General features: G+C 65.6%; 3 protein-coding genes across 4 annotated transcripts; 2 read left to right on the top strand and 1 right to left on the bottom strand.

Annotated features, from left to right (window-relative positions):
* The first annotated feature begins 161 nt into the window (after positions 1–161).
* On the top strand, positions 162–8,708 carry C29H2orf42 (chromosome 29 C2orf42 homolog). Of its 2 annotated transcripts, none has more exons than XM_062510566.1 (9): positions 162–503; positions 1,754–2,556; positions 3,244–3,354; positions 3,585–3,698; positions 5,388–5,492; positions 6,580–6,687; positions 7,516–7,542; positions 7,615–7,777; positions 8,447–8,708. In XM_062510566.1, exons 1-9 carry the CDS (start codon positions 478–480, stop codon positions 8,604–8,606), a joined length of 1,617 nt encoding a protein of 538 aa, XP_062366550.1. In that variant the 5' UTR covers positions 162–477; the 3' UTR covers positions 8,607–8,708. The 2 variants fall into 2 exon arrangements, with proteins under 2 accessions (XP_062366550.1, XP_062366549.1); XM_062510565.1 differs by having other exon boundaries at positions 7,442–7,542; positions 8,427–8,708.
* Positions 8,709–9,391: 683 nt separating this feature from the next.
* Positions 9,392–11,492, top strand: MRPS24 (mitochondrial ribosomal protein S24). The gene is made up of 4 exons (XM_062510748.1): positions 9,392–9,418; positions 10,011–10,079; positions 10,161–10,272; positions 10,963–11,492. The coding sequence occupies exons 1-4, from the start codon at positions 9,392–9,394 to the stop codon at positions 11,244–11,246; spliced, it is 492 nt and encodes a 163-aa protein (XP_062366732.1). The 3' UTR covers positions 11,247–11,492.
* A 1,060-nt stretch (positions 11,493–12,552) lies between these two features.
* NPC1L1 (NPC1 like intracellular cholesterol transporter 1) lies at positions 12,553–24,945 on the bottom strand (the record flags this gene model as incomplete). Its single annotated transcript, XM_062510460.1, has 20 exons — positions 24,888–24,945; positions 24,202–24,392; positions 21,789–23,308; positions 21,068–21,168; positions 20,747–20,919; positions 20,258–20,386; positions 19,669–19,851; positions 19,171–19,288; positions 18,791–18,918; positions 18,287–18,424; positions 17,824–17,913; positions 17,262–17,452; positions 17,050–17,177; positions 16,384–16,504; positions 15,782–15,837; positions 14,418–14,568; positions 13,715–13,946; positions 13,104–13,217; positions 12,767–12,929; positions 12,553–12,659 (listed from the first exon to the last, which is right to left on the bottom strand). Coding segments are annotated over exons 1-20 (4,092 nt in total), but the record flags the coding sequence as incomplete, so codon positions are not given.
* Between the last annotated feature and the right edge of the window lie 745 nt (positions 24,946–25,690).

Here is a 25,690-nt window from a genome sequence, read left to right as displayed (position 1 = left end):
TTAAAAAAAAGACACAAAAAAATTCACAAAAATGGAAAAAAATTACGAAAAACTTTTTTTTTAAAAAAAAAAAAAAGAAAAATGAAAAAACTGAGCTGTTTGTGTGTTGTGTTTTATCGGGTGGGGGCGCAGGTGGTGGTGTGTTGGGGTTGAGAGGGGGCGGGTGGAGCTGGTGGGATTTGGTGGGGTAAAGGAGCGAAATTTGGGGGGAAAGGCGAAATTTTGAGAGGGAAAGGGGAATTTCCCCCCCCCTGCTGCTGGGGCTGGTGGGAGTTGTAGTCCTAGCGTCTTTGGCTATTATCTCCTTGGACTACAATTCCCAGCAGCCTGCGCGGTGCACCACGTGGTACCGGCGGACCAATAGGAACGCTCCGGTGGCGGAAGTGAAGCCCCCCTCACGGCGCTCCCGGCGGCGGTAACGGGGCCCAGGTACCGGGGCGGGCCCGGCGGCGGAGGTGACGTCACAGGCCGCGAGGGATGCTGGGAAACGCCGGGAGACGCCGGTGAGGGGAGGGGCGAGACCCCCGGGCTGGCCCTGAGGGGAGCCGGGGCCTGGCCGTGAGGGTAGAGACTCTTGGGCCTGGCCGTGAGGGGAACTTGGGGAGCCGGAGAGGGATGGGGCTTAGTGGGGTTCGGGCTGGGGAAAAGGGGCTCGTGGGGACCCCAGAGGGTCAGGAGGAGGACACCAGGTGGGGGTCGGGCTCTGTTCCCAGGGAACAAGTGACAGGACAAGAGAGAATGGGCTCAGGCTGTGCCGGGGGGATTTAGGTTGGATTTTGGGGAAATTCCTTTGTGGAAAAGGTTGTGCCCAGGGCAGTGGCAGAGTCCCCATCCCCGAGGGGTTTATTAGAGCGTGTGGCACTTGGCACGTTCTCAGTGGTAGCCCTGGCCGTTGCTGGACTCGGTGATCCTGAAGCTCCTGTCCCCCCTAAATGTTCCCATGACATGTGACATGAACAGCGCTGCCAGCTCTGCCCAGTGTCCCCCCTGCCCTCAGGGGACACAGCCGGGGTGGCAGTGCCAGCTCCGAGTGGCTTCTCACACCCTGCCCGGGGTGCCCTGCAAGGTCCTGGGCAGGGTTTGGTGGAGCTGGGAACTCCAGGAGGAGCAAGAGGGAGTGGATAGTCACAGGGAACCCTCCCAGTGCCACACTGGGATCGGGACAGGGCACAGGGCACAGGGGACTTGTGGCAGGGCTGAAGTCACTGTCCTGGGCAGTCAGAGAGCTGCAGGGTCCCAGTGTGGGCATCCAGGGAGGAATTGCCCCATTCCTGCCCTGTTTTTGCCCACAGTTCCTCTTTTCTGGGGCTGGACAGATGCTAGCAGAGTGGTACAAGGACCAGGAAGGGTGGCACAGGGACAGACAGTGGCTATTAGGATGGCACAGGGACTGTCAGGATGGCACAGGGATAAGGCTGGGTGCCCATAGGGGTGGCACAGGGAAAAGGCAGGGTGACATCAGGACCCACAGGGACCAGGAGGGGTGGCCCTTGGAGTGTCACAGGTACTCTTAGGTTGACACAGAGACTGCCAGGAAGGTGCAGGTACTGCTGGGGTGACCAGACAGGGTGGCACAAGGACTGTCAGGGTGGCCCAGGTACTGCTGGGGTCACAATTAGGGTGGCATAGGGACTGTCAGGGTGACCACTGGGATGACATGGGGACTGCCAGGGTGGCACAAGGACCGTTGGGGTGACACACGAACTCTCAGGGTGATCCCTGTGACCAGCAGCGTCCCCCATCTCTCCCCCAGCTCCATGGATCCCTGCCCGGGCCGTCCCAAAGCCCCATCCTTCCTGTCAGACCTGGGCAAGGCCACTCTGCGGGGCATCCGCAAGTGCCCGCGCTGCGGCACCTACAACGGCACGCGGGGGCTCAGCTGCAAGAACAAGACGTGCGGCACCGTGTTCCGGGCGGGCTCCCGCCGCCAGCCGGGCGCCGACGCCGTGCGCGTCCTCACGGGCTCGCACAGCCAGCTCTACTCTGTTCGCCAGCGAGACTCGCGCTGCTTCGTGGAGCTGGGCGTGTCCGAGACGGCCATCCAGACCCCCGAGGGCACCCTGATCACCCAGCTGAGCTCGGGCCGCTGCCACGCCCCCACCTGCGCTAAGGCCGCGGCCGACAAGCAGTGCCAGCACCTGAAGCTGGCGCTGGGCTGCCAGGCCGAGGCCACGCCGCTGCCGCTCAAGAGCTCGGTGCTGGGCACGGTGCAGGCTCCTGCTGAGGCCAAGCAGAGCCTGTGGGAGCTGGCCACCGAGCCCACGGGGCCGCTGGTGCAGAGGGTCACCAAGAGCGTGCTGGTGGTCAAGTGTAAGGCCAGCCAGAGGCACAGCCTGGGCTACCTGCACGCCAACTTTGGCCAGCGCCGCTTCTCCTGCGCCTGTCGCTCCCCCAGGCGCGGCCACGCCAAGGGGGAGGAGGAGGAGGAAGAGGAGGAGGAGGAGGAAGAGTCGCCCCCCACGCGCTGCATCCACTTCCTGGCCTGCATCTGCGCCTTTGCCAGCGATGAGAGCCTGGCCCAGGAGTTCTCTGACTTCCTGGCCTCCGACGCCGGTGGTGGGAATGGGCAGGGATTTTGGGGGGCCCAGGGGCTGGGGTCACCCTGAACACGTGCCTGGGCTTTCCCAGCAGCCATTCCATGGTTCCCAGTCACCTGGGGGGTTGGGTCGGTGTCCTGCCCTGTCTTGCTGCAAGCACAGAGCTCTGTGGGGAGTGATTCACACTGGGGTGCAGCCAGCTCCTGCCTGTGAGGGAACAGCTCCAGTGGCAGCTGGGGGGGCACATCCCACTGGTTTGGGGTCCATTCCCAGGGCTGGAAACTGGACCCCTTCCCAGAGCAGTCTCTGGGCTTCATACCCCTAAACCACTCCCACAGCAGGAATATCTGGGGTTCACTTCCCTTAAACCCAGAGCAGGAATCTAGGGTTCATTCCCCTAAACCCACAGCAGGAATTTCTGGGGTTCATTCCCCTAAACCCACAGCAGGAATCTCTGGGGTTCATTCCCTCTGACCCCCTTTCCACAGCAGCAGCATCCAAGATTCACCCCTTCAAAGGGGTTCTGCACCCCAAAAGCTGCACCTCAGTAACCCCACACAGTCCAAGGTGAAAACCCATTGGGAGGGCACAATGGGAGTGGGACAAAACCTCCCCTGCCCTCCAAGGAGCCTCTTGGGATGGTGGGGGCTTCCCTGGGGGGTCCCTGTGGTCAGGATGTTTTTAGGGACAGAACTTGTGTCCCCAGGACTGAAGGGGACAGTGATCCCACAGCTGCTCCGTGGCCCTGCAGCCACAGCGCGGGCTCGGGGGGCGACTGCTGCCAAGGCCAAGAGGAGGAAGAAGGACGTGGGGCCAGGTGAGTATCCCTGGGGGGTGGGTGGGGGCTGGAATCCCCCCAGGGCAGCTCCAAGAGGTCAGATCCAGCTGTTGGAACATCTGGAGCAGCTCCAGGTGTTGGGAACTCACCTGCCCAGGCCCATGGGGTCACTGTGGTGGTGTGGGGGGTGAAGGCCCAGAGCAGGGGGGTGCCAGGGTGACCCACCTGGGGACTGTGGGTGACAATCCCTCCCTCCCTCCCTCCCTCAGGGCCGCAGGGTCCTGGCCCCCTCCTGGCTCCAGACCCGGCTCATCCTGGCCCCAGGAGGAGCAGCCTGAGGAAGACGCCGGTCGCCTCCTCCTCCTCCTCGCTGAAGAGACACGGTGAGCCCTGGGGCACTGTCAGAGCTGGGTTTGCAGGAGGGATGTGGACTTCGGGAAGGAATTTGTGGACTTTGGGAAGGAATTCCTGGTTGTGAGGGTGGGGACAGACTGGGATGGAATTCCCAGAGCAGCTGTGGCTGCCTCTGGATCTCTGGGAGTGTGCAAGGCCAGGCTGGAGTACCCTGGGACAGTGGAAAGTGTGGGAACAATGGTGGGACCCAAACCATTCCAGGATTCCATGTTTAGATGGGATCTGGAGAAGAAATTCTCACCTAGGGTGGTGAGGGGCTCAATGGAATTCCCAGAGGAGCTGTGGCTGCCCCTGGATCCCTGGGAGTATCCAAGGCTGGGCTGGAGCTCCCTGGGACAGTGGGCAGTGTGGGACCTATGGTGGGACCAAAAGAACTTTGGGATGTCCTCCAACCCAAATCAATCCAGGATTCCATGTGCAGGTTTGGATGGGATTTTGGGAAGGAATTCCTGGCTGTGAGGGTGGGGAGTGCCTGGGATGGAATTCCCAGAGAAACTGTGGCTGCCCCTGGATCCCTGAAGTGTCCAAGGCTGGGCTGGAGCAGCCTGGGACAGTGGGAGATGTCTCAGGGTTGGACTGGATGGGCTTGAAGGTCCCTTCCAACCCAAACCAATCCGGAATTCCATGTGCAGGTTTAGATGGGATTTGGGGAAAAAATGCTCGATGTCCCTGGAGGTGTTCCAGGATGGGTTGGAACAACCTGGTCCTGTGGATCCCTGCTGATCCCATGAGCCACAGGGACACTTTGGGGTGAGAATTTGGGACCCCCAGCCTCTTCCCTGACCCCACTGTGCCCTCCCAGGCCACATCCTGGTAGAACAGGATGAGCTTTAAGGTCCCTTCACACCCAAACCATTCCCACATCCCATGAGTTATTTGTGCTGGGTTTCTGTGGGATGTTTGGGAGAGGAAAGGTCCCTCCAGCAGCATGGAATCCCGTGGGTTTTCCCACATCCCTGTGGAAGAACCCTCTCTCCATGCTGGCATCACCCCGTGCCAGGACAGCAGCCTTTGCTTGGTGCTCTTCCCCCTCTTGCCTTCAGTTTTGTCTGGAAGTTGGCACAAATCCCTCATTTCCCTGCTTTTCCCCTAACACAGAGCTCCCCCATCCCACCCTGGGCCAGTTCAGCTCCCACAGACTCCCCCAGGGTGCCCTGGAGGGTGACGTTTGGGGCAGGGTGACATTGCAGTGACCCCTCCAGCCTTCATCCTGCCTTCGTCATCCTCCTGAGTATGGTCCTTCTCCTGGGTCCCCAACTGACCACTGGGATGTTCCACCATTCCCAGCCCTCCTTGAGCTTGACCATCACCCCAAAGTGACCCCTCCAGCCTTCATCCCACTTTCTTCATCTTGGGGTCCCCAGCTGACCATGCTTTGGTCACACACTGATCACTGGGATGACCACTGACCACTGGGATGACCACTGGGATGCTCCACCATTCCCAGCCCTCCCTGGACTCGACCATCACCCTGGAGTGACCCCTCCAAAGTCCTCAACCTTCACCCAGCCTTCATCATCCTCCCAAGGATGTTCCTTCTCCTGGGGTTGCCATCTGACCAGGCTTTGGCCACACACTGACCTCTGAGATGACCCCTGGGATCTCCCACCATTCCTGGCCCTCCTTGAGCTTGACCATCCCTTCCCTGTCCCCTGCAGGCTGTGCCCAGGTGCTGGATGAGTCCCAGGTGTCCCTGTCCTTCCAGGAGTGGCTGGGCAGTGTCACAGAGCGCATCCACCAGACCATGCACTACCAGTTTGAGGGTGAGTGTCCAGCTGCAGGACGTGGATTTTCCCCTGGGAAGTTTTAATGGGTTTGCTCCAGGTCACATCAAGGGCACAGGGGGGGATTCTGTCCCTCTGCCCCACCTGCGGCTTGGGGGTCCCAGAGTCCAGGGGAGGCCACAGAGCTGCTCCAAGGGCTGGAGAACCTCTGGAGCCAGGCTGGGAGAGCTGGGGGTGTTTACCTGGAGAAGGGAGGGATCCAGGGAGAGCTTCCAGCACATTCCGGGGCCTGAAGGGGCTCCAGGAGAGCTGGGGAGGGACTGGGGACAAGGGATGGAGGGACAGGACACAGGGAATGGCTTCCCATTGGAAAAGGGAAGATTTAAATGGGATATGGGGAAGGAGTGAGGGTGGGGAGGGGCTGGGATAGAATTCCCAGAGGAGCTGTGGCTGCCCCTGGATCCCTGGAAGTGTCCAAGGCCAGGCTGGAGCCACCTGGGACAGTGGGAGGTGTCCCAGGGTTGGACTGGGTGGGCTTTGGGGCCATCCCAACCCGAGTCCAGGATTCCATGATTCTCAAGTCCCTCTGCTCTCTGGGGGACATTTTGGGAACACTTTTGGTGCTGTTTTGGAAGGCTTTCAATGTCATTTTGGGAATACTGTGTCCCTTTTTAGGAACAGTTTGGTGCCTTTTTTGGGAACACTTTTGTTACCTTTTTGGGAACACTTATGGTGCCATTTGGGGAGCACTTTGGGTGCCATTCAGGGAACTCTGTGTCCCCTTTTGGGGATGATTTGGTGTCTTTTGGCAGCACTTACGGTGCTGTTTTGGGATCACTTCTGATGCCATTTTGGGAACACTGTCCATTTTTGGGAACATTTTTGGTGCCATTTTGGCAGTTATTTTTGCTCCCATTTGGGGACCACCCTCTCTCCTTACCATCCATGCCTCTCACCATCAGTTGTCACCACGCCCTCCCCAGCCTCCTCCCAGTGACCAGGCCACCAAATCCCAGACATTTCCCTGGGAATTCAACCACTGCTGATGCCATGAGCCACAGGGACACTTTGGGATGAGAATTTGGGATCCCCAGCTCCTTCCCTGACCCCGCTGTGCCCCTCCCAGGCCACCCAGAGCCACTGGTGTTCCACATCCCCCAGTCCTTCTTCGAGGCTCTCCAGCAGCGCATCTCCAGCGGCAGCGGCAAGAAGAGGCTCCCCAATTCCACCACGGGTGAGGAAAAAGGGGAAAACACAGGAAAACCCCACAGGAAGCTGAGTTTGGGGGGATTATTTGGGGCATGGAGCAGATCCTGCGCTGCCCAGAGGGTTCCTGAATTTTTTCTTGGCTGCTCTGCCCAGTGGGAAATGATGAGGGGGGGAAAAATGGGGAAGAGGGTGGGGTGGAAAAATAAAGGGGAGAGGAAAGGGGTGGAAAAATAAAGAGAAAAAAAGGAGTGGGAAAATAAAGGGGGGGGAAAGGGGTGAAAAAATAAAGGGGGGAAAAAGAGGGGGGGAATAAAGAGGAAAAAAAGGTGGAAAAGTAAAGGGGAAATAAATGGGGGAAAGAGGGATGGAAAAATAAAGGGGGGAAATAAACAGGGGAAAGGGGTGGAAAAATAAAAGGGGGACATAGGCAAAAAGGGGGGGGAAGAGGGAAAGAGGCAAAAAGGGGAAAGAGACAAAAAGGGAGGGGGGAAAAAAAGGGGGAAGGAGGGGAAAAATAAAGAGGGGAGCAAAATGGGGAAAATGGGGGAAGGAGGAGAAGAAGAGGGGGGGAAAGAGGCAAAAAAGGGAGGAAAAGGCAAAAGATGAGGGGAAAAGGGGAAAATATAAAGGGGGAAAGAAACAAACAGGTGGAAAAAGAGGCGAAAAAGGGAGGGAGAGGAAAAATCAAGAGGCGGGGAAAAAGGGCCGATAAATCCAAGAGGGGGGAAGAGAACAAAGGGGCTGGAGCCCCCCGAGCACCCCCCGACCCCTCCCCGCAGCCTTCGTGCGCAGGGACGCGCTGCCCCTGGGCACCTTCTCCAAGTACACCTGGCACATCACCAACGTCCTGCAGGTGAAGCAGATCTTCGACACGCCCGAGGTAAGGCAAGGACAGCCCCCGGACCTCCCCCCAGTCCCTCCGGGCCGGCCCTGAGCGCTCCCCACCCCGCAGGTGCCGCTGGAGATCACCCGGAGCTTCGTGCAGAACCGCGATGGTTCCTACGAGCCCTTCCGCAGCCCCCGCGTGGAGGTGGAGAGCCTGGCCGAGGGGCTGGGCCCCCACGAGAAACAGCCCCCGCTGCGGCCCCTGGAGCTGCAGACCTTCCTCAAAGTCGGTGAGGCACGGGGGGGCACGGGGGGACCCAAAACCCACCGAGATGGACTGGAGGGGGGGGGGGGGGGAAATCCAAAATAGCTCTGGGAATGGCAGGTTGGGACCCCAAAACAGCTCCAAGGAGGGGCAGGCTTGGACCTCAAAACAGCCCAGGAAGGGCAGGGTGGGACCCAAAAACAGCCTGTGGGAGGGACACAGCATGACCCCTAAACAGCCCTAGGGAGAGGCAAGGTGGGACCCCAAAACAGCCCCAAGGAGGGGCAGGGTGGGACCTCAAAACGCCCCCTGGGACAGGTAGGATGGGACCCAGAAACACCCCCAGGAAGGACAGGCAGGGTGAGACCCCAAAACAGCTCCAAGGAGGGGCAGGCAGGGATCCCAAAATAGGGGGGATGGAGGGGAACCCAAAACAGCCCCATGAAAGGTAGGGTGGGACCCAAAGGAGGGGAAAAGGAGACTCCAGAGGGTGGAGGGGAGACATGAACACCCCTGGGGGGTCTCAAGGGAGGGGAAAGGAGGGTCCCAGAGGAGGGGGGGCTTCAAGAGAGGGGAAAGAGGGGGAGGCCCAAAGGGCTGGGGGGCTTCAAGGAAGGGAAGAAGGGGGGTCCCCAAGGTGGGGGTCCCGCAGCCACGCCGCCGTGCCCCCCCAGGACACACATCCCCCACGCAGAAGGAGCCCACGCCGTTCACCATCGAGTGGATCCCCGACATCCTGCCCCGCTCCCGCCTGGGAGAGCTGCGCCTCAAGTTCCAGTACGGACACCACGGGGGGCCCCGGCAGCCCCCCAGCCGCGGGACCCCCCCCACAGAGCCCCCCCCACTGCCGCTGAACCCCCTGGGCACCATCGCCTTCCCCTGAGACCCCCCCAAAAAGGGACAGCGGGCTCGGGGCTGGGCGTGGCACCTGGGAGCCCCCCCAGAATAAACCGGCACCCCCCACCCCCCCCCAGTGTGCTGAGCATTTCTGGGGGGAACCAGAATGGGGGGATGGGGGAAACCTGAGAGACCCCCGAAAGGGGGAGGGACACCTGGGAGACCCCCAGAATGGGAAGGGGGAAACATGGGTGGGGTGGAAATCTGGGAAATCCCAAAATAGGGAGTGAGGGGGGGAGACACCCAAAATGCAGGGCGGGGGAGAAAAGAGGGGGCACCCGGGAGGGACTCCCCCAGAATGGGGGGAAAAGGGGAGGACACCCCCAGACCTTCCCAGAGATCTGCCCAGCAGACCCCCAGTAGGCACCCAGCAGTTCCCAGTTGCCCTCCGTGGCTCCCAGTAGGCACCAAGGAGCTCCCAGTTACTCCCAGTAAGCATTCAGTGGGCACTCAGTTGCCTTTAAGAGCCCACAGGACACCTGGTACTCCCAGTATGCCCAGTGCTCCCAGTATTCCCTATATCCCCAGTCCGCCCACCCATATCCGCAGTACCCCAGTGCTCCCTGTCCCCCCAGTATCCCCAGTCTCTCCCAGTATCCCCACTCCCCCCACAGTATCCCCCAGTCTCTCCCAGTGCCCCTCGTCTCCCCCAGTCCCCTCCCAGTCCCCTCCCAGTGTCCCCAGTCCCCCCCGCGCTGACCTCCCGCCGCCAGGGGGCGCTGCCGCTCTGCCCCGAGCCAAGATGGCGGCGGCTGCGCGCGCGCTGCGGGTGAGGGGAGAGCGGGAATGGGGGAAAACCACCGAAAATAGGGGGAAAACAAACACCGGGAATGGGGGGAAAGCACCGAAAATAGGGGGGAAAACAAACACCGGGAATGGGGGGAAAGTACCGGGAATGGGAGAGATCCCGGGACAGCTGGGGTGCAGGCCCGGCAGCGGCACGGGCTGCTGAGGGGAGCTCTGGGAACACTGGGAATGGGAACACTGGGAATAGGGGACACTGGGAATGGGGAACACTGGGGACCCTGGGAATCGGGACACTGGGAATGGGGACACTGATGTTGGAGGGTTTCAGGGGCCCCAGCCCAAGGGACATGAGCTGGGGAGGGGGATGGGCATGTGGGTGACGAGGGACATGGGGTTTGGGACACACCGGGGATGGGGGGCACTGGATAGGAGGGCCAAGGGCTGTGGTGACACTGGGGACAGGGTCACCAGCTGCAGGGTCACACCAGCACTGTCCCCAATTCGGGGACACCAGGACTGCTCCGTGGGGCTCCTGGGGCCACACTGGCTCTTGCTGGGGACAGGGGACTGGGATGTCCCCCTGCTCGGCTGTCCCCAGCCCTGTTCCTCTGCAGGTCCTTCCCCGTGCCCTGCATGTCCCCAGTGCCACCCGGCAGCTCCACACCACCCCCGCCTGCCTCAAGGTGAGTCCTGGGGGACCCCACGGCGGTGTCCCCATGTCCCCCCGCCCCACCGTGTCCCCCTGACCCCGCTGTCCCCCACAGACACGGGCGGCTCGGGTGCGTGTGGGCAAGGGGGACAAGATGGTGACCTACGAGCAGGCACACGCCCCACACTACATCGGCCACCGCAAGGGGTGGCTGTCCCTGCACACCGGTGGGTGACACGGGGACAGGGGGCAGATGGGCATGGGGGGACACGGGGCACCCCTGGGGGTGGGGACGAGGGGGCACCGCGGTCACAGGGTGTTGTGGGGACAGGGGTGGGGGACACAGGGACAGAGATGGGGACAAAGGGGGGACATGAGGGCACTGTGGGGAGAGTCACAGGGTGTTGTGGGGACAGGGGTGGGGGACACAGGGACAGAGATGGGGACAAAGGGGGGACATGAGGGCACTGTGGGGAGAGTCACAGGGTGTTGTGGGGACAGGGATGGGGGACACGGGGACAGAGATGGGGACAAAGGGGGGACATGAGGGCACTGTGGGGAGAGTCACAGGGTGTTGTGGGGACAGGGGTGGGGGACACAGGGACAGAGATGGGGACAAAGGGGGGACATGAGGACTCTGTGGGGAGAGTCACAGGGTGTTGTGGGGACAGGGATGGGGGACACGGGGACAGAGATGGGGACAAAGAGGGGACATGAGGACTCTGTGGGGAGAGTCACCTGTGCCACCACCTTGTCCCCTCAGGGAACCTGTGTGGCAATGCAGGCGCGGCACAGCGGGCAGTCACCTGTGCCACCTGTGTCACCACGGTGTCCCCTCAGGGAACCTGTGTGGCGAGGCGGGCGCGGCACAGCGGGCAGTCACCAGTGCCACCTGTGTCACCACGGTGTCCCCTCAGGGAACCTGTGTGGCGAGGCGGGCGCGGCACAGCGGGCGGTCGAGGACACGTTCCTGCGGCGGTTCCTGTTCGGGACCTTCCCGGGGCTGCTGGCGGATGAGGTGGTGCTGAAGCGCCGCGGGAACCTGCTGGTGATCTGTGCCCTGCTGGGCCGGGCGCTGCCACCCTACAAGCTCTACTTCCTGCTGGGCTACGCCGAGACCCTGCTGGGCCACTTCTACAAGTGCCCCGTGCGCCTGGAGCTGCAGACGGTGCCCGCCCGCGTGCCCTACAAGTACCTGTAGGGCTGGGAATGATCCTGTAAACATCCCACAGGGAATGCCCTATAAACACCCCTGAAGGAACGCTCTGGGATATCCTCACTGTGCCCTACAAGTACCTGTAGGGCTGGGAATGATCCTGTAAACATCCCACAGGGAATGCTCTATAAATGAAGGAACACTCTGGGATATCCCGGCTGTGCCCTGCAAGTGCCTGTAGGGCTGGGAATAAACCTATGAACCTCTCACAGGGAATGCCCTATAAATGTCCCTGAAGGAGCATTTTGTGATGTCTCTGCTGTGCCCTACACGTGCCTGTAGGGCCGGCAGGAAAGGTCCCCCGGGAGTGCTCTGGGACAGCCCCTGTGCCACCACCAATGGTGGCTCGTGGCCCAACCTGGGGCACTCCCAGGGCTGTGCCCCACATGTCCCCACAATTTTGTTGTGCCCCACATCCTGTCCCCATGTCCCCAGTCCCTGTGACATTTGGCAGCAAAGGTGCAGCTCCCCTTCTTACCCCTGCTCATCCCAGTCCAACCAGTTCAGGATGTGATCTCAGGCTGGGAGGGTTTGGGGGCACCTGGTGCCAGCCCTGTGGTGGCCTCGTGCCCTGCATGTCCCTGTCACCTCCGTGTCACCGCATGTGCCCCATGAGGCTTCACCCCATGATGTCCCTGTGACCCCCCACGTCCGTGTGTCCATGTCCCTTGTGGGACCCCCATGTCCCTGTGATGTCCCTGTGACTGCCATGTCCATGTGTCCATGTCCCTTGTGGGACCCCCATGTCCCTGTGATGTCCCTCTGTGCCATGTCCATGTGTCCATGTCCCTTGTGGGACCCCCATGTCCCTGTGATGTCCCTCTGTGCCATGTCCATGTGTCCATGTCCCTTGTGGGACCCCCATGTCCCCTGTGATGTCCCTCTGTGCCGTGTCCTTGTCCCTACGGTGTCCTTGTGCCCCGTGGGGCTTTATCCATGTGACGTCCCTGTGCCCCCATGGCCTTGTCCCCATGGTGCCCACGTGCCTCATGTGGCAGTGTCCCTGTGCCCTCCATGGTGTCCCCCATAGCCCAGTGATGTGACTCTGCCCCACATGTCCCTGTCCTCACAGTGTCCCTGTACCCCACATGGCCCTGTGTCCTCAACATTCTCATGTCCCCAACCCCGGTGACATTTGGGACCCAAGGCGCAGCTCCCCTTTCCCCCTACCCATCCCAGTCCAACCAGTCCAGGATGTGACAAAACCAGTTTAAATAGAAAGGGGAGAGGGGCACGGGAGGGGATTGGGGGGTGGGGGGGCTCAGCCCTTCCCCAGCGCCTTGTCCTTGTCCTTGTCCTTGTCCTTGTCCTTGAAGGAGGGGTTGCCAAGGCCCAGCTGTGGCCCCTGCCCCACGTCCCCCGGCATGTCCTGCGCTGCTGGCACCCGCGGGCCGGGCCCTGTGGGGACAGTGGGCACAGTGCCAGCCTGTCCCCAGGGATGACACAGGGGGACAGTGGTGCCGGTGCCAGCCTGTCCCTGTCCCCGGGGGTGACACGCTCCTTACCGATGTAGCTGAGCAGCACGGGCAGGAAGACCAGGCCGTGTGCCAGCCCCACCAGGGTGATGATGAGGTTGAGGCGGAAGAAGAAGATCTGGATGAGCCGTGCCTTGGCAAACGCCAGCACCACCACGCCCGGCAGGTTGGTCATGGCCACCCCCGCCACCACCTGCGGGGACAGCGGCCACCCTGGGTGACGTCGGCCCCAGGACGGGACAGTGTCCTGTGTCGTCACCTCCCAGCCTCAGGAGGGTTTGGGGTCCCACGATGTCACCCCCCAGCCCCAGGAGGGAATCCTGCGGTGTCACTCCCATCCCAGCAGGGTTCCCACCAGTGTTCCCACCTTGCTGCCCATGGTGACGGTGGCCTCGGTGGCTCGTGCCACCCGCGTGGGCTGGCAGCTGCGGGCGAAGGCGCAGGTGATGTGGGACACGAACTCCACCGAGATGCCCACGGCCTGTGGGGACACGGGGCTGGCACGCTGGGCACTGCCGCGTCCCCAGAGCCACCCCTTGTGCCCCACGGCCCCGTGCCACCCCAAAGGCCCCATGCCACCCAAAGTGCCCCAGCTCCTGCTGCCACCTCCCGTGCCCCCAAAGCCACTCAGGGTGTCCCAAACTCCCACGCCAATCCTTGCGGCCCTGTGCCATGCAGCACATCCCATGTCCCTGTGCCACCCCTTGTGCCTGTGCCACCCCATGTGCCCCATGTCCCTGTGCAACACCACATGTCCCATGTTCCTGTGCCACCCCAGGTCCCTGTGCCACCCCACATTGCCTGTGTCCCTTTGCCACCCCTGACACGCCACGTTCCCGTGCCACCCCACATGCCCAACTGTCTTCGTTCCACCCTCTGTCCCTGTGGCACCCCATGTCTCTGTGGCACTCCACCTCCCCCGTGTCCCTGTGCCACCCCACATCCCCGTTCCACCCAGTGTGCCCCGTGTGCGCGCACCGCCACGAGGTTGATGAGTGCCACGGCGTTGTAGGGCACGCCCCAGAGCGCCATGAAGCCCACGGTGTCCAGCAGCACCATGGCGATGGTCAGCAGCGTGGCCAGGCTGGAGCGCACGTCCATGCCCAGCAGCAGGAAGGACACGGTGAAGGTGGGCACCAGGCACAGCGCCAGCATCACCAGCCCCTCGTACACCACCGTCAGGTACTGCTCGTAGTACACGTACGTCACCCTGCGGGGACAGCGCCGGTGGCACCGCGGTGGCGCCGGGCACTCTGAGATGGGCCTTGGGAACTCTGATATGGACATCGGGCACCCCAAAACAGGCATCGGGTACCTTGAGATGGGCACTGCGCACCCCAAAATGGGCACCGGGTATCCTCACGTGGGCACCAAGCACCACAAAATGTGCACTGGGCACCCTGATACGGGCACTGGGCATCCCAAAACAGACACTGGATACCATGGTATGGGCACCAGGCACCCCAAAACGGTCACCCTGACCTGGGCATCGCTAACTGGGAACCTTTAAAATGGGCATGCACACTGACCCCTTACTGGGGCACCCCCTCGAGACCCCCGGCAGGGACACTGGGGCACCCCCAGCACCCCAGAACAGGCACCCTGACCCAGGCACCGCTACCTGGACACCCCGAACTGGGCCCCCACTCGTGAGCCCGGGTGTCCCCGCGGCGTCACTCACGTGTAGGGGAAGACGCGGAAGTCGGGGTCGGTGCCGGGCACGGCGCGCAGGGTGCGGGTGATGCGCTCGGCCAGGGCGCGGGCGGCGCGCAGGGCGGCCGTGTACTCCTGAGACGTGCGGAGCGGCCGCTGGTACGCCATGAACCGCGACGCTGCGGGGGACACCGGTCACTCGGGGGAGTGGCACCGAGGGGACACCGGTCACTCGGGGCACTGGGCACCACGGGGACACCGGTCACTCGGGGGAGTGGGCACCGAGGGGACACCAGTCACTAGGGGGAGTGGCACCGAGGGGACACCGGTCACTCGGGGGAGTGGCACCGAGGGGACACCGGTCACTCGGGGCACTGGGCACCACGGGGACACCGGTCACTCGGGGGAGTGGGCACCAAGGGGACACCGGTCACTCGGGGGAGTGGCACCGAGGGGACACCGGTCACTCGGGGCACTGGGCACCACGGGGACACCGGTCACTCGGGGGAGTGGGCACCGAGGGGACACCAGTCACTAGGGGGAGTGGCACCGAGGGGACACCGGTCACTCGGGGGAGTGGGCACCGAGGGGACACCAGTCACTAGGGGGAGTGGCACCGAGGGGACACCGGTCACTCGGGGGAGTGGCACCACGGGGACACCGGTCACTCGGGGGAGTGGCACCGAGGGGACACCGGTCACTCGGGGGAGTGGGCACCACGGGGACACCGGTCACTCGGGGGAGTGGCACTGAGGGGACACCGGTCACTCGGGGGCAGTGGCACTGAGGGGACACCGGTCACTCGGGGGAGTGGCACCACGGGGACACCGGTCACTCGGGGGAGTGGCACCCAGGGGACACCGGTCACTCGGGGGGAGTGGGCACCACGGGGACACCGGTCACTCGGGGGAGTGGCACCCAGGGGACACCGGTCACTCGGGGGCAGTGGCACTGAGGGGACACCGGTCACTCGGGGGGAGTGGGCACCACGGGGACACCGGTCACTCGGGGGAGTGGCACCGAGGGGACACCGGTCACTCGGGGGCAGTGGCACCACGGGGACACCGGTCACTCGGGGGAGTGGGCACCGAGGGGACACCGGTCACTCGGGGGCAGTGGCACCGAGGGGACACCGGTCACTCGGGGGAGTGGGCACCGAGGGGACAGTGGGCACCCCCAGGGGACAGTGGTCACCCCTGATGGCAGTGGTCACTTCCAGGGGACAGAAGATCATGGGGTCAGCAGCCACCCCTGTGCTCAGCAGCCACCCTGGGGCAGTGGCCACCAGAGGGTCAGTGGTCATCCCTGGGGGGTCAGCAGCCACCAGAGGGTCAGTGGTCACCCCCATGGGACAGAGGTCACCCCCGTCCCCGTGTCACCTCCCGCACTCACCCAGGATGGTCCCGTTGGCATCCATGCTCACAGCGGTGTCGTAGGCGCCCAGGCCACTGCGGGAATACGGGGACAGGGGGTCAGGGGGTTAGGGGACACAGGGTCAAGTGGGACACGGAAACAGGGGGTCAGGGGACAAGGGCTTAGGGGGTCAGGAGGGACATGGGGTCAGGGGGACATGGGGTCTGGGGGGAGATGGCGACACCAAGATGGGTCAGGGAAAATGGGAGTCAGAGGGACACGGTGTCGGGGGAACCAGAGGGGCACCCGGAAGGGTCAGGGGGGACACGAGGACACCCAGGACAGCCAGGAGTGACACAGGGGTCAGGACGGACACAGGGGTCAGGGGACACCCAGGGAGTGCCCATGCTGGTGTTCGTGTCCCTGCTGGTGTTCATATCACCACCCCCATGGGTGGCACTGCGCCCCAGGTGTCCCCACAGGTGCCACCTACCCCTGGGTGTGCCCTTGGGTGTCCCTACAAGTGGCACCCAACCATAGACACCTCCACAGTGTCCCCTTGGGTGGCACGTACCCCTGAGTGTCACCACAGCCCGGTGCCTCCCCTGGTGTCACCGTGGTGCCACCGTGGTGCCACTCACCCCTTGGCGCACTGCAGCGTGGGCCGGTCCTGCAGGAACCAGGGCAGGAAGCGCTCGAACTCCTCGGCCGTGGGGCGCCGCGCCTGCTTCAGGCACTGGCCCAGCGCACAGCTCAGGTCATCTGCGGCCACACGGAGGGGGCAGTGTGGCCACCGGCCACCGCTGGGCACCAGTGGGCGCCCAAAGGGCGCGTGGTGGCCACTGCAGCAGGCACCAAGCAGGCACCCAGTGGTCATCACAGTAGGGACCCAGTGACCACCGTGGTGGGCACTCAATGACCACCCAATGGCCACCATGGTGGGCACCCAATGGCCACTCAGCAGCCACCATGGTGGGCACCCAATGGCCACCCAATGTCACCCAGTGCTCATCCCAGTAGGTACCAAATGAACACCATGGTGAGCACCCAGCGGGCACCCAATGGGCATCCAGTGGACATTCAGTGGCCACCCAATGGCCACCCAACTTCACCCAGTGGTCATCACAGTATCCACCCAATGACCACCGTGGTCACCCAACAGGCAGCCACAGTGGTCACCATGGCGGGCACCCAGTGGTCATTACAGTGGTCATCACAGTGGGCACCCGATGGCCACCCAACGGCCGCCATGGCGGGCACCCAGTGGCCAGCTCAGCGTAGCCCCGCGTCCCCTGTCCCTCACTCACTGCTGGTGGAGGGGCAGAACTCGCCCTTGTGCTCCCCGAACTGGTGGATGCGGCAGCAGCGCCCCATGGGGTTCAGCCAGTCCAGGAAATCGTCCACCCACGAGGTGGCCGGGATGGCCAGGTAGGACCTGGCAGAGGGGACACGGGGCTGGCAGGAGCCGGGCGCGGCCGGCGGGCAGCGCGGGGCCCCCGGGGCGCGGCCGGTCGCTCACACGTTGGGGAAGGCCGTGGCCTGCTGGATGGTCTGGGTCAGCGAGTCGGCGTCGCAGCCCGAGCTGGAGCAGATGGCGTTGGTGCCGTTGGCCGAGGAGAAGTTGTAGCCACCCGTGGTGACAAAGTAGGTGGGGACACCCACGGCCAGGTACTGGTTCAGAGCCGAGAAGTACTGGAGCATGTACGAGTCCTGGGGACAGCCACGTGTCAGGGGTGGCACCCGCGGGCATCCCACAGGGGCACAGGGGGCACGTGTGTCCCCATCCACGGCCGTGTCACGCCCCCGTGTGACACCCACCCCGTGTGACACCCAGGCCTGTGACCCGCAGGGGGGTCCCAGAAGGGCCCCCAAGGGTCCCCACCTGTCCCCACCTGGGGCCATGGCACCCACCCAGCACTCACGGGGGGTCTCACAGGGGTCACCCCACGTGTCCCCACGTAGGGCCGCGTCACCCTCACGTGTCCCCAAGCCTCCCCATGGAGGCCACCCCCCCAGATGTCCCCACATGACCCTGCTGTCCCCCCCGTGCGTCCCCCAGAGCCTCGGGGTGCAGCGCCCACCTCGGGCAGGGCCAGCTCCTGGTCCAGCCCCACGGGCACGTGGAACACCAGGAAGAGCCCGGCGCAGGCCAGGAACAGGAACAGCAGCACCTGGGGTGGGGGGCTCTGCTCAGGGACCCCCTCGTGTCCCCAAAATCCCTCCCCAAAGCCCTCGTGTCCCCCCAGACTTTTCACACCCCCTCATGTCCCCCCAAACCCCTCCATGAGTCCCCCAGGATCCTCCTAAAATCCGAGGACCGCCCAGGACCCCCCCAAACCCCTCTGCTCCATTTCTCACCCCCGCTACCCCCAAGCCCCCCACATCCCTATGCCCCCCCATTGTCCCCCATTGTCCCCATGCCCCCCGTGGCCCCCATGTCCCCCAATTCCCCTCAAAATCTTGCACCCCCCCAGACCCCCATATCCCCCATGTCCCCCGTGCCCTCCGTGCCCCCCGTGCCCCCCGATGCCCCCCGTCCCTCACCACGGCGGGCCGCACGATGGGGTGCAGCAGCACGGGGGTGTAGTAGCGCTCGAGGAGGGGGCGCAGCAGCCGCACCCCCTCCCCAGCCGGGCCCCCCTTGCCCGTCCCGCAGCAGCAGCAGAGGTCGTAGCGCCCGGCCTGGGGGCACGGGGGGGCTGGTACGGGGGTCTGCTGCACCCCCCCCGGGCACAGCCTGGGGACTCCCACCCGCCCTGGAGACCCCCACCCGTCCTGGGGACCCCCACCCAGCCTGCTGCCACCGTGCCCACCCCGTGCCCACCCTGGGGACCCTCACACCCACCCTGGGGACCCCTCACCCGCCCTGGAGACCCCCACCCGCCCTGGGGACCCCCACCCAGCCTGCTGCCACCGTGCCCACCCCGTACCCACCCTGGAGACCCTCACCCACCCTGGAGACCCTCACCCACCCTGGGGACCCTCACACCCACTCCGTGCCCAGCCCGTGCCCCCCTCCCCTCGCCCCCCGGTGTCCCCCGGTGTCACCTCCTGTCGCCGCCAGTCCAGCGCCACCAGCGCCACGAACCCGGACATCTGCAGCAGGAAATCGAAGGCGATGGCGAGCGAGGCCGTGAGGGCGAAGGTGCGCACGGCGGGCATGGACGAGAGGGCACCTGCGGGACCCCCGCGACCCCCGGGTCACCGGACAGCCCCGGGACAGAACCGGAACAGAACCGGGACAGCACCGGGACAGCCCCGGACACCTCCCGTGTCATCAGGGCCACATGGCAGCCCCCCCACACCACACCACCCCACACCCCCCGGCCCACCCCCCTTGTCCCCCACGTCCCTGTGCCCCCGGTACCCCCGTGCCCCCCGGTCCCCCCGTGCCCCCTCCCCGCGCCCCCCGGTGCCCCCAGACCCACCGAGCAGGAAGCAGACGGCCTCGGAGATGCTGCAGAGCAGCATGCTGGGCGCCACCTGTGCCAGCACCCGCCCCAGGTGCTGCTCCCGCGTCTCACCCGGCTCCCGTTGTGATTGCTGCTGGCCCGGGGAGGGGTCAGGACAGCTCCGGCAGCCCCCACGGGCACCCCCAGATCCGAGGGGATCCCCACGGGCACCCCCACATTCCCAGGGACCCCCACGGGCACCCCCGGCCACCCGAGGGTGCCCCCTGCCCCACGGGACCCCCCTCCCCCAGGGACACATTCCCCACGGGAGTCCCAAAAGTGCCCCCATAGTCCATGGAGGCACCTGTCCCCAAAGTGTCCCCAAGCCCCTGTACCCCACGGACACCCTGGTCCGCAAAGTGTCCCCATGTCCTGCCCCACAGGGATCCCCACTGCCCTCAGGTGCCTCCCCCACCTTGGGGACCCCTGTCCCCAACGTGTCCCAGTGCCCCAAGGAGCCCCCGTGCCCCCCACCTGGAGCTCCTGCACGAAGATGAAGATGTTGTCGGCTCCCACGGCCAGCACGAGGAAGGGCACGACCTCGAGGATGATGAGGGACGAGGGCAGCCCCAGCAGCGCCAGCAGCCCCATGGAGGCCAGCACGGCACCCAGCACCACGGTGATGCCCCCGAGCGCCAGCGTCACCTTCGACTCCACCTGCGGCACCCTGGGCTCAGCACCCCCGGCTCAGCACCCCCGGCTCAGCAACCCCGGTTCAGCACCCCCAGTTCAGCACTCCCAGTTCAGCACCCCCAGTTCAGCAATCCCAGTTCAGCACCTCCAGTTTAGCACTCCCAGTTCAGCACCCCCAGTTCAGCACCCCCAGTTCAGCACCCCCAGTTCAGCAATCCCAGTTCAGCACCCCCAGTTCAGCACCCCCAGTTCAGCAATCCCAGTTCAGCACCCCCGGGCCCCCAGGCTGCTGCCACCACCCCGGAGTTCCCCGGGGCTCACCAGGACTCTCTGCCAACCCCAAACCCCTCCAGACCCCCCCAAACCGATCCCCTGAACCCCCCCGAGCCAGTCCAGCTCCCTGTGCCACCCCCGAGCCCCCCGAGCTCACCAGGACCCTCCGCCAGGCCGTGTACTCGCCCAGGGCCAGCGCGATGTAGGCGAACACCAGCAGGTAACTGGTGGCGAACACCGGGATGTCCTCCCCGCTCGTGCGGTTGATCTCGTCCTCCAGAGAGCGCTGAGGGGACAGCGACAGCGACAGGGACAGCTGAGGGGGCACAGAGATCTGGGGGGCACCAGGGACACGGGGGGCACGGGGGACACAGAGGGGAAACAGGGACACGGGGGCACAGGGACACGGAGGGGACACGGGGCACTGGGGACACCTGGGACACGGGGGACATTGGGGGACAGAGACACGGAGGGGACACGGGGGGTACCGGGGGATCTGCAGACACCGGGACATGGGGACACAGGGAGGCACAGGGACATAGAGGAGACATGGAGGGGACACGGAAGGGACACGGGGGGCACACAGTGCACACGGGAGGGACACGGAGGGGACACGGGAGGGACACGCAGGGCACGCGGGCCGCACCTCGGCCATGAAGGTGACCGAGAGGTTGTGGCCGTGCTGGCGCTGGAAGTCGCGCACCACGTCGAGGAAGCGGCGCTCCCAGCTCAGCACCCACTCGAGGCGCGGGTCCCCCCGCTCGAAGTTGTTGAGCGAGTAGGTGACAATGAGCGCCTCGGCCTCCGTGTACTCGGACTCTGCGGGGACACGGCGGTCACGGCGCGGGGACACGGCCGGGCCCCCGAAACCCCCGGACCCCCCGAACCCCCCAGAGCCCCGAACCCCCCGAACCCCCCGAACCCCCCGAACCCCCCGGACCCCCCAGAGCCCCGAACCCCCCCGTACCGCGGTAGCCGCCCAGGGCGATGTAGGGGAACACGGGCCCGCCGTACTCGGCCATGCAGCTCAGCTCCAGCGCCGTGATGTCCTTGAAGGAGAGCGGGGAGCTGGTGGCGACAGGGCCGGGGGCGTCAGCGGGGGCTGCGCCCGCCCGGTCCCCGGCCCGCGCCCGCCGCCACCCGCGGGGCCCCTCGGAGTGCCCGCCTGGGCCGGGGGACACACGGGTGACACCCCAGAGACACAGCCTGGCACCCCATAGGGATGGGGACACACGCGTGACACCCCAACCCCCGAACCCGGCACAACACAGGCACCCGGACATCCTGGGGGACACCGGGGTGACACCCTGGGAGCAGTGGGTGGCACCCCGACCTCTGAGTGCCCCACAGAGAGCACCCGAACCCCCAAACCGGGCACCCCATGGGCACCAGGCCACGTCCAGCACCCCACATGTGACCAAAACCCCACAGCTGGGCACTGCATGGGCATCAAACCATGGACAGAGCCTCTTGGGCATCACCCCAGCTCCACAGCTGGGCGCCCCACGGGTGCCGTGCCACAAGAGGCACCCCGTAGAAACCCCTCAGCCCCACATATGTACCCCCATGGGCACCAGGCCATGCCCGGCACCCCACAGGTGTCACCCCAACCCCACAGCTGACCGCCCCACGGTCGCTTGTGCCGCACCGCGCCCCCCTCAGCCCCCGGGGGATCCCGCGGCACCCACTTGACGCAGTAGATGAGGTGGTCGTGCCAGTCCGCGGTGCCCTGGTTCTTGCCGTCGTCCTGCCAGGCGGTGAGCGCCAGGCGGCTGCGGTTGTTCTGGAAGTACTGCGTGACGCTGGACACGGCGCAGTCGCCCACGCCGGGCTGGCTGGGGTTCAGGGGCGCGTAGCACACGTCCTGCAGGCTGACGTTCCTGCCCGAGCCCGCTGCCCACGCCGTGGCGGCCGCCAGCGTGTCCTGCAGCTCCAGCAGCGCCAGCAGCACGTCCTCGGCCAGCACGCCGCTGAAGTTCTTCGTCCCCAGCAGCACCGAGTCGTAGGCGACGCCGGAGCGCCCCGGCGCCGTCACGATGACCTGGTTGGTGCGCAGGAAGGGCCCGAAGTGGCGGTCGTGGAACGCCTTCTCCTGCCTGGCACGGCTGCCCGGCGCCGACCACAGCTCCACAGGGTCCGTGGTGAGCCGCAGGGTCACCAGCCCGGCCGAGAGCCCTCCGGCCACCGCCACGGCCGCCAGCAGCACGACCACGGGCCGCGAGGCCACCGCGGCGCCCCAGCGGCGGAAAGCGCGCTCCAGGGAGCGCTGCCAGGCGTCGGCCGCCCGCTCCGAGCGCCCGCCGCGGCCACGCGGCTTCGCCTCGGGCTCGGCCGAGCCCCTGCGGCACAGCACGGCCGCCAGGAAGGCCAGGGCGAGCGCGGCGAACAGCGCGGCGCACACGACCAGCACGCCGTCGGCCCGGCCGATGCGGAACGGCGGCGACGGCTCCGAGGGCGGCACCACGGCCGGGCAGGACCGGGGGCAGTCCTGGCACGAACACGGCTCCTGGTCGGCGTCGAGCGCTTGGTCGCAGCCCCACACGGGCGCGTCCAGCGGGGCGATGCCCTCGCCGGGCTCGGAGCCGTCGGGCAGCAGCCTGAAGTCGATCTGCAGCGGAGCCAGCCCGTTGTTCTTGTCGCCCTGGAAGTCCAGCCAGCGCTGGGCCGTGCACAGCTGGGCTCCGTAGCGCCCGCACATGGTGGCGATGGCGTAGCCGCCCGTGGCCGGCAGCCGCACGTCCCGGCACGAGGCGAAGGCGGCCTCGGCGTAGCGCCGGCGGTAGAAGAGCTGGTACTCCAGCACGGCGCGGGCGCCGGGCACCGACGGGTAGTCGGCGACGCGGGTGACGTTGGTGAAGAGGCTCTGGTCGGGGCTGCAGATGTTGTGGCAGTAGAGGTTGGCGAAGTTGCGGGCGCAGGCCGGGCACCGCGCCAGCACCGCGCCCGACAGCCCCACGCTGAGGCGCAGGGCGCTGAGCTGGCTGTAGCTGCAGCACACGCGCGTGGTCTCGTTGTCCCCGCGCGCCAGCTCGGGGCACACGGAGCGCAGCAGCGACAGCAGCGCGCCCGAGGCCGCCCGGGCCGGCGTGTTGGACAGGCAGGGCACCTTGGAGGACACCAGCGACACGTTCACCTCGGGGTTGCGCCCGCACTCGCCGTAGAAGGCGCAGACTCCGGCCCGGTGCGTGGGGGTCAGCGACGGCGAGGCCTGCGGGGACGGGGACGGGTTGGTGGCGCGGCGGCGGCACCCGAGGGGTTAAGTGGCACCCGATGGGCGCTGCGGGTGCGTCCCCGCAGCAGCGTCCCCTCCATCCCGTCACCCCCAACTCCGCCGAACCGCACCCAAATGTCACCCGGGTGGTACCGCGGCAAGCGTCCCCTCCGTGCTGTCACCCCCAGCCCCTCCAAATGTCACCCAAGTGGCACCTGATGGGCACCGTGGAGGTGTCCCCTTACTGTGACCCCCCAGCCCCCCCAAACGTCACCGAAAAGGCACCAGAGAGCCGCTCGTTCTGCCACGCACAAAACATCACCCAAATGTCACCCAGGTGTCACTCAGATGCCACCTGATGGGCACCTAAGCAGTGTCCCCCTGCTCTGCCACGCACCGCCCCCCGAAATGTCACCCAGGTGTCACCAGGTGTCACCCGGAGGCCAACACAAGGAGCGGCTCTGCCACTCCCAGTTCCTCGGAATCACCTCCGAATGTCACCGGAGCAGTGTCCCCTGCCCTGCCACCTCCGAATCACACCAAAGGCCACCACAGCAGTGTCACCCTCTGCCCTTCCCAAATGCCACCAAGTGGGTACCACAAGGGTGTCCCCTGCTCCTGCCACCCCCCAAACCTCCCAAGTGCCACCTAAATGTCACCAGGGGGGCGCCGCACCCGTGTCCCCCCAACCTCTGCCACCCTCAGTCCCCAAATGTCACCAAGGGGGCACCGCCCCGGTGTCCCCCACCCTGCCACCCTCAGTCCTCAGATGTCACCAAGCGGTCACGGCACTGTCGCCCCCCCCACCCCCCCCCAGTGCCACTCCCAGTCCCCGCCCCCCAGCCCCAGTGTCCCTCCCAGTGCCCCCCGCGGTGTCGCCTGTCCCCTACCAGCGCCAGGAGCGCGGCCAGGAGGGCTCCGGGCAGTGCCAGGGTCCCGGCCATGCTGACAGGGGGTGTCCCCAAGTGCCACCGGCGCCTATAAACCCCCCCGCCCCCGCGGTGCCACCCGGGGAGGGCCCTGCTGGCCTGATGGCACCGGGGCCAATCAGCCCCGGGCCGGCCCCGAGCCCCGATCGATCATTAACCCGGATCGATGGATCGATCGGGGCGGCGCCGCGGACACCCGCGCCGCTCGGGGGACAAAACCGGGTGGCACTGATTTGGGCACAGGGTGGCACGGGGTGGCGGTGCCAGCGGGGGCCACGCACGGGCACCGAAATGGGGAGAAAATTTGGGAATTTGGGAGTTCGGGGTGGCGCGCGGTGGCAGCAGGACGTCACCCGAGCGCAGCTGTGCCGGTGCCGGTGACACATCCCGGGGGTGACGCCCTGGTGTCTGCCACACCGTGGGCAGGGACCCGGCAGTGACAGGGCCACCCCGGTGGTGACAGGGCCACCCCGGTGCCCTCTGTCCCAGTGCCGTCCCAGCGGTGCCGCTGCCAGCCCGGTGCCATCCCTGTGTGCCAGGGTCAGCCTGGTGCCATGCCTGGTGGGGACAGGGCCATCCCTGCGGCGCCAGAGATGTCCCAGTGCCACCACTGCCATGCCGGTGCCATCCCCCTGCGCCAGTGTCACCCGCGCCCTCTGCCCCGGTGACATTCCGGTGGTGACAGGACTGTACCACCAGCGCCATCGCCTTGTCCCAGTGCCATCCTGACGGTGACAATGCCATCCCTGTGTGCCATCCCCGTGTCCCAGTGCCACCCGTGCCCTTTGTCCCTGTGTCCTAGTGCCAAACCAGTGTGTCATCCCTGTGTGACAGTGCCATCCCTGTGTGACAGTGACATCCCAGTGCCATCCCCGTGTCCCAGTGCCACCCGTGCCCTCTGTCCCCATGTCCCAGTGCCATCGCCATGTGCCATCCCCGTGTCCCAGTGCCACCCGTGCCCTCTGTCCCCGGCGGGTTCAGGGCCTTGGACCCCGATCAGTGGCCGGGCAGTGCCACACCCGCCCCGATGTCACCAGGGCGGGGCAGTGCCACATCCGTGTGTCCCCCTCCCCGGTCCCGGTGCCATCCCCGCTCCCTGCGGTGTCCCCGCCGTGTCCTCGAGGGGGTGCCAGCCCCCGATGCCATCGGTGCCACCTCCGGCTGTCCTTGACGCGCCATTTATGGCCCTGGTGGCCTTGGGGACAATCAGGGGGACACAGATAAAGGGGGCACAGATAAAGGGGGCGGGTCCCGCCCTGCCACCTTTGCCCGCGGCTGCGTCACCAGCCGGTCCCGAGGTGTCCCTGTCCCTGTCCCTGTCCCTGTCCCCGTCCCTGTCCCTGTCCCCGTCCCCGTCCCCGTCCCTGTCCCTGTCCCAGTCCCTGTCCCTGTCCCAGTCCCTGTCCCTGTCCCCGTCCCCGTCCCCGTCCCTGTCCCTGTCCCTGTCCCT

Source organism: Cinclus cinclus, chromosome 29 (genome assembly GCF_963662255.1).
Source record: "Cinclus cinclus chromosome 29, bCinCin1.1, whole genome shotgun sequence".
NCBI classification, from domain to species: Eukaryota; Metazoa; Chordata; class Aves; order Passeriformes; family Cinclidae; genus Cinclus; species Cinclus cinclus.
This window is presented reverse-complemented; position numbering and strand designations above follow the sequence as displayed.

What these genes read in the sequence shown, in the direction of transcription:
- C29H2orf42 (XM_062510565.1), top strand. Translation starts at nt 478, where the DNA reads ATGCTGGGAAACGCCGGGAGACGCCG. An exon ending in GGAAACGCCGGGAGACGCCG is followed by an intron (nt 504 to 1,753) that starts GTGAGGGGAGGG and finishes TCTCTCCCCCAG; the next exon opens with CTCCATGGATCCCTGCCCGG. An exon ending in CCTGGCCTCCGACGCCGGTG is followed by an intron (nt 2,557 to 3,243) that starts GTGGGAATGGGC and finishes TTGTGTCCCCAG; the next exon opens with GACTGAAGGGGACAGTGATC.
- MRPS24 (XM_062510748.1), top strand. Translation starts at nt 9,392, where the DNA reads ATGGCGGCGGCTGCGCGCGCGCTGCGG. An exon ending in CGGCTGCGCGCGCGCTGCGG is followed by an intron (nt 9,419 to 10,010) that starts GTGAGGGGAGAG and finishes GTTCCTCTGCAG; the next exon opens with GTCCTTCCCCGTGCCCTGCA. An exon ending in GTGGCTGTCCCTGCACACCG is followed by an intron (nt 10,273 to 10,962) that starts GTGGGTGACACG and finishes GTGTCCCCTCAG; the next exon opens with GGAACCTGTGTGGCGAGGCG.